This window comes from Glycine max, chromosome 5, assembly GCF_000004515.6.
Source record: "Glycine max cultivar Williams 82 chromosome 5, Glycine_max_v4.0, whole genome shotgun sequence".
Classification (NCBI taxonomy): Eukaryota; Viridiplantae; Streptophyta; class Magnoliopsida; order Fabales; family Fabaceae; genus Glycine; species Glycine max.
In genome coordinates this window covers 1,593,245-1,600,335 of record NC_038241.2, presented here as the reverse complement: position 1 = coordinate 1,600,335, position 7,091 = coordinate 1,593,245, and the positions used below count along the sequence as shown (strand labels likewise).

Genomic DNA, 7,091 nt, shown 5'->3' with positions numbered 1-7,091 from the left:
CCAACCATTCAGAAAGTGAATTATTTCGGAATGTTCACAACACACATAAAATGGAAGGTGTAAGATATGCAGGATTCAAATGCCTAAACTAATTTACCATCCCTGGGTCCATTGGGCTTGACCTACCCAGCAAAAGAAGAAGAAAGCTATACCACCTATTTTCATATTGGGCTGTGTGTTCTTTTTATCCTCTAAGTTTATCTGCAATGCAATGGGTCTTGGGTCGAGGAGGTCGTGGATCAACAGCAAACATACCCAATGCTTGTTCATTAGCAATGTCATGTAGAGAGTAAGATTATCATTGAATTAAAGTTTGGAGAGTATTTTTGTAAGTTTTAATATACAATAATGAATTCTAATACATCAGATAAAGTAGGAAAAAATGTTGCTTTCAAAGTAGAAGTATTTTTTTGGATTCTCCAAACATGCGCTAATTTTTTTATTTCTAGCCTCACGTTTGTCAAATGGTAACTCGTTTTTATTAACTTTAACAAAAATAAGCTAAATACTTATGTGACACAGATATGAGATGTTAGTGTAGTCTACTTTGCACGTATCATTATGTAAGTTCTATTAAAAGGACACCAATAAAGTAATAATGTCAATTCACGTTCCTAAAAAAAATTAGGTCAAAATAACAAATAAGTGAAACAACATTGAAAATTTGAAATTATTCTCATTAACTTCACTCTAACCCATGACATCTACACTCTAGCGTGAGAACAAACAGGTGGTAGGTAAGTTGCGACTCAAATCCTTCCATAAAAAAAATTATGGTCAAATCTAAAAGAAGACTTAATATGTGTTTGGATTTTAGTCAAGATTTACACATAGATTTATGTCATAAATAACAAATTCACACACTTACATACCTACACAAATGTATGATCGCACTTTATGTCAATTGTGTTCCACAAAATATAAAGAAATTAAATTTAGGATTAGTAAGAAAGAAAAATGTAAAAGAAATTAATATTAAAACTATAATTATATATTAAAATATTAGACCTCTTGTTACGAAAAGAGAATTAAACTATACTAATTCTTTTATGTCTTTCTGTATTAATTCTATCTATAGATATTTACAAATGATAATAATTATCCATTAAGGATAAGTTAGTACTAAAAATAAAAATTAACAAATTCTGATATTATCTTTTGGTGGTTATAGCACTCCCTATTACTATCAGCTTTGGTCACGTTTGCATGTCTTGATCCCAAAATTTATCACTTTGACGAGAAACCCGTTGGCAAAAACAGTGAGAAATTTTCTTCTTCTTATTTTTTAATAATAAAATAATATGAAAAATGAGAGACATTGTTGTTGTATCCAAATCCAAAAAAACCTTTTTCTGAATCAGTCGTGAACCAAAAGAGGAAGATGGAGCTGTGGAACAGAGCCCGAAGCTTTGCGGAAGAAGCAGCGAAACGATCCCAGGAACTGTCGTTGGGAGCTAGAGCTACCCAATTCACCAACATCATAGCAGAAACCACCAAAGAAATCGCAGCGCAAGCTTCCAAGCACTTGCCCCGACCTTATGCCATAAACGACGTCGATCTCCACCGTTTTGGCATCACCGAAGAGTTGAGGGACTTTGTCAAAGGAATCACCATCACTACCTTTGAGGATTTTCCCCTTCAAGGTTTCTTTCGTTTTATTTTATTTTGTGTGTGGATTAGGGTTAAGTGCAATTATATGTGTCCACTGTCCATGAACAATAATTAAATAAAGTTAAGATTTACTTTGTTAGGTGAGAAATCGAAATTAGACTATTGAATGAATATAATTTGCAACCGAAGTTGTGTCATATTCTAAAGTGAAAACGGGAAGCATTCTATTTCTAGTTTTTCATTCTATTATTTAAAGCATGTTTTAAATTTATTTTTATTTATTTATAGCAAACATTTTCAGTTCATTACGAATGCTACCCACCAAGTTTGAGGAGGTTATGAAAGTTTTGGTTCCCATCCATTTGCAGATGATACGGAATTGTCTGATGTTCCTGCAGTTTCAAATGTTAGGCAGGACCTAACCGAGTGGCAGGAAAAACATGCCAGTCTTGTTCTTTCTACAGTCAAGGTAGCACCTTTTTTTAATGTGTTTTTGTGAATCAGAAAGAATGTTATCAAAGCTATGCAGGGCATGGGTACTTTTATCGGTGTTAATTAATGCACCGCATGGTTTCTCAGTGCTTTCATTAAATTTAAGAGAGGCACCTGCTATTCATTGTTTTACTAACATGTAAATAGTGATGCCTAAGAAGTACAATTTTATTTTCATTCAAGAATTTAGTCTTAGACTCTTAAACATGCTTTTTCTTTTCTTTTCTTTTTTACTTTTCAGTATTCATATTAACTTGAAAACGTTGCATGTCTTGGATATGATTGCATCTGGTTTTATCTAGGTATTCTTGTCGCAGTGATTTATTTTCTCCAGAGAAATTAGAAAGTTTGAGTATGATTAAGTTTCAGGCAGTGTTCGATGCTGATCTGAGGATTAGGATTGGGCTGGGAAAAGGATTTATGCCTTTGGTTGTTTGTTATTGAGGGCCAAGTCCTAGACATTGATTAGTGGTAAAGGTCCAGATAGATATTGGACAAGTAATGTTTTGCATCTAAATCATTCCGATTAATTGTGAAAAATGTTCTCTTTGTTTGCTTACCTACAAGTAGTCATAGACGACAGATGAAGAATTTATGTATCCTTAACCATTGGAATGGGAAGTGTCTAATATTTGTCAACTTGTCCAGAAAATTACTCAACCAGGATACTTCGTAAATTGAACTGATGTTTGGGGTAAAATAGTATCATGGAGTAATGGCTGAGTCTGAAACATATGAATACAATAAGTTGTAGAGGGAGTATGAGATTAAGATACTGTGAATAGTTTGTGTCTTGATTAGTGTTGACCTTTGTGTTCTGGGAGGTTTTGTCTGTGTATGCGAGAAAGAAAGAAAGAAAGAGGGAGGGGGGGATAGAAGTTAGAAGAATGGTGTAAGAGTTAACAACTCTGAATTGCAGCAAGGTGAGTTATGTCTGTCTCTTTTCATGCTCCTGTAATTGTCACCTTGTCAGATCCACCCGTGAAGATTGGTGACATGCTTCCATGGTAGAATTGATGCTTGGTGTTCTGATATCCAAGTTTGTTGGAGCAAATAATTGGGTCAAAGACATTGCATTTTTTTGTGTTAATCTAGCATGAATAAAGTAAAATATGTTGCCTATTTATATGTGTTGGTTTGAGTATACATGTGATATTGTATTCTATGTCAATTACGATTGCATTTTTTCTTGTAATTACATATTACATATTTGAAACATAATGTACTTCCACTCACTATTCAATTTTTTTTTGTTACAGGAGATTTCAGGATTGAGGTATGAACTGTGTCCACGAGTCATGAAAGAGAGGAAGTTTTGGAGAATATATTTTATACTTGTGAATAATCACACTGCACCGTATGTACTTTGCCTTGTTGCTTGAGAATTTTGGTATTCACATTAAATATTATTTTTTCAAAAATATGATTTAGTTTTTTAAATCAGAGCTCATACAGGCAGGTGAACGTTGGTTGAGTTTTTGAAAATTTAGTTGGATGTGCATAAATTATTAATAACAATAATTCTAGCTGATGATCGCTACACTCTTAAAATCCTATACTTGTGGATAAATATCAAGCTAGTTGTACTTGTACGTGTTATAAGAAATGCGTCTATAAGTTAACATATGCTCTTTAACGTAGGTTATACTGTTATAGTTACACGCTTTTGTGACATTTGGCAAACTTTTGTCATATGATTTCTGACAGCTATGAGAATAAGTACATGGAAGACAATAAACTAAAATCATGTGAACAAGTAAAAGATCACAAAGTGATGATGGAATCCTTAAACACTGAATTGATCTCCAATCAAGAGGTGCAAGAAGTGAAAAAGGAGGCCAAACCTTCGAATTCATCAACAGAGCAAGACTTGGATGTATTTCTTCTGGGAGAAGGAAACAGTGATGATGAGCCTGGTACGCTTTATTAATTTAATCTATTAAAATTTGTTATCTATTTCTGAAAGATATACTGGTATATTGTGTATGAGTTTGGTACATCTCCATTTATAATTGATGTGAAAGAAATTTTCTGTCCCAGACCCAGAGTAATTTAAAGGAGATAAACCATATAAGTAAAATGGATATAGTTATGTTGATTTCCAAACAATTTATCTTTTGCATATTTTGGATTATACTTGTTTTCTTATTTAAGCTGCATAACTTGGAAGTATTAGAATGATGAGATGGAATGGAAGGGAAGGGAAGGGGGAATGGAGAAAATCATATAGTTTTGCATTCCCCATGTTTGGATGATTAATGAGAGGAAAAAGGTCAAGGCAGAATTGTTATGAATTTTAAGTGTAATTGTTTTTTAATATAACCAATTTTTCTCTAAGTAACTAAATTTGTAAGATAAATAGTCATCATAAGTTTTTAAAATAAAACAAAGTTCTCTACCCTCATTATGCCCTAGTTTGGAGGGGAACAATAGTGAGAGCTTGAGGGAATTATTCCCTTTCCATCTTTTCTCCTTCCACCCCTTATCCAAACAAATAATCTAGTTTAAACTGTTAACTTTCTCAATCAATGCAGACATAACTAAAGCTTAGCCAACTAGATGGATTACCATTTTCTTCATATTTTCCTTTTTGTTAGTCTATGCCACTATGTTCTCTAGAGTTGGAGAATTATATCCAATGATAGTGTGTTCCTTTGGGTATATTAGTTCAAGTATAGAAAAATATGTGCTCTGGGTGGTTCATTTATTCATGTATGAAATTAAATTTGAAGAGTTTATATTTGCCAACAATCTCTTTGGTCTTTCAGATGATGGCGATGGGGGATATGATGATGATTTGGAAAAACTGATGGATAATTCGGTAAGCATGAAATAATCTGTACTAGCTATGGTGTGTGTATACATATTTGAGGAGGGATCAAGTTATTCCAAGAGTAACTTTAAGGGGGGCACTTGATAGATGGGAAATTTTTACTATCCCAGAAATCTTAAAGTGGAAAACTATGATTCTCATGTTTGGTATGCAATTAATAAAAAAGACTGTCAAGAAACTATGATTTCCGGGAATCAATTTTAACTCACTTTCCTGCAAAAACATTCCCAAGAAGGGGGACTGGAATCCAACTTTTCCCAGTGAAGGAAAAGTTTTAGTTACATATTTTACATGAATCTTTAATTCACAGGAAACATATTAAGACTAACCAAATGTATTTTACACATTCCCAGGAATCATGTTTCCCGGTACGAAAAAACTTCTTCCCTACTTAAAGACTTATTTCTCATCCTCATCTTTCATTTTTTCAAGATCTAATAGTAAGATCAGTTACTCTTTGAGTAACTTGATCCTCTCTCTCTCTAATATATATATATATATATACACACACACACTATTTAGGATTATGTGGCAAACATAACTTTAGATTTGTTAATATGTTTCCGAAACTGTAGCTTATTAATTTATTCCTTTTACAAAACACATAAGAGTATATTAGCAAACCCCTGCGTGGGTATGCATTTTTTATTTCTTTTAGTAAATGTTATCTTAAAATAAAATTAAATAAACTTTTTCTTCATTATCCTTGAAAATGCTTGTCTAGGCTTGACCAAAAAATTACAATTTGAAATACTTTTGTGGGTTAAATTATTGTTTGTTTCATAGAAAGTTATTAAAAATTTGATCCCTACACTTGATGCTACTTTCATTTTTGTTCCTGTATAAAAAAATTCTTATTTCTACATGGAAAGTCGATTACAAATTGGTCCGTCATTTGCAGATGTTATAACTCTGTTAGATTTAGTCCTTATAGCGAATAATTTTTTATTTTGTAATATACACTTTGTTTTGATCCTTGCAAGAGAGAAAGAGAATTCTACATTTTGATCCATGCACTTGTTGCTGTTAATCTAAATATTTGCTAAACTTGTGAGAGTTCTTGTTTTTGTAATTCTACTAATATACTCAATCAAGCCCTTTTTTTTTGGATGACAAAGTAGAAGAAGTATTTAGCCTTTCCATTTGAAACAAGCAATAGTCTGCTTTTGTATAGCCATAATCCTAGCTTTTGCTGTTAGTACTAAGGACATTAGTCCAGCCATAACCATTCAGATACTCTTTTTCCTATAATAGAAGACTTATTCGACCCAATTGCAAAACTTCATTTTGTTAACATTCTAATAAAAACTAACTGATGAAAAAAAAATGGAACTTCATTTCGGTCTGAAATTTTATTAAATGGCGGCATTTGTAGTACTAATTTATTTTATAACTTGTTTGAATGTACAGGATGATGAGAAAGGGAAATCATAGATGGTGCTTGAAATTATTGGCTGACATTAAATAAGGGGTTGCAACATGCCTGAGAATATACATGATGAAATGAGGCTTAATTTATTGATGCGACACATACGGTGGCTGATCTGTTCCGTGATGCCTACATTTATTCTTTCAACCCTTTCCTGCCCCTTTATTTATGTAGTTGCTTCCCCATGTTGAGGGATGAAATTCCTGCCCCTTTATTTATGTAGTTGCTTCCCCATGTTGAGGGATGAAAAAGTTGGGTTTGTGATTATAAAAAAGTTAATTATTTGGTGTCTAGTTTTGTTAGTTTTTTATGTAAAAAATACACATTAAATGTACTGAAAGGAAAAGGAAAAATCATTCAGATATTGCTTGCCCCCCGATGTGTATACTTAGATCCTATTGTATTGCATTGAGAAGCAGAGGGAAATGTGTGGATTTGATAACGTTTAGGGAAAGGGAATGCTTGAAAAATCTTATCCGAGCTAATGTAAATAATTTATGATTTTTTTTTCTAAATGACATTATTGAAATTTTTATTTTTAATTGTGTTGAATGATGTTGTGGAATTCAGATAGTTGCCTTTATTTAGTGAAATTAAGGCTTTGCTATTATTTAAATTTAGTTTATTTCAATAAACTTTTGAAGAATCTTATTTAGATGAGTTTTTTTTAACTGGCAACGAAGGTAGCTAGCCATTAAGGATTTGAAATGTATCAATCTTCATTCT

General features: G+C 32.5%; 1 protein-coding gene across 2 annotated transcripts; it reads left to right on the top strand.

The window, feature by feature from the left end:
• The first annotated feature begins 1,203 nt into the window (after positions 1-1,203).
• On the top strand, positions 1,204-6,729 carry LOC100527562 (BSD domain-containing protein). 2 transcript variants are annotated; one of them, XM_006579322.4, is made up of 6 exons: positions 1,204-1,643; positions 1,980-2,080; positions 3,363-3,379; positions 3,811-4,019; positions 4,872-4,924; positions 6,347-6,729. In XM_006579322.4, the coding sequence occupies exons 1-6, from the start codon at positions 1,382-1,384 to the stop codon at positions 6,368-6,370; spliced, it is 666 nt and encodes a 221-aa protein (XP_006579385.1). In that variant the 5' UTR covers positions 1,204-1,381; the 3' UTR covers positions 6,371-6,729. The 2 variants fall into 2 exon arrangements, with proteins under 2 accessions (XP_006579385.1, NP_001237898.2); NM_001250969.2 differs by having other exon boundaries at positions 1,214-1,643; positions 3,363-3,460.
• Positions 6,730-7,091: the final 362 nt, after the last annotated feature.

Bases quoted from the DNA above. Each gene is read 5' to 3' on its own strand.
- LOC100527562 (NM_001250969.2), top strand. From the start codon at position 1,382: ATGGAGCTGTGGAACAGAGCCCGAAGCTTTGCGGAAGAAGCAGCGAAA. The intron at 2,081-3,362 runs GTAGCACCTTTT...TTTTTGTTACAG, and splicing joins TTGTTCTTTCTACAGTCAAG to GAGATTTCAGGATTGAGGTA. The intron at 3,461-3,810 runs GTATGTACTTTG...GATTTCTGACAG, and splicing joins GTGAATAATCACACTGCACC to CTATGAGAATAAGTACATGG.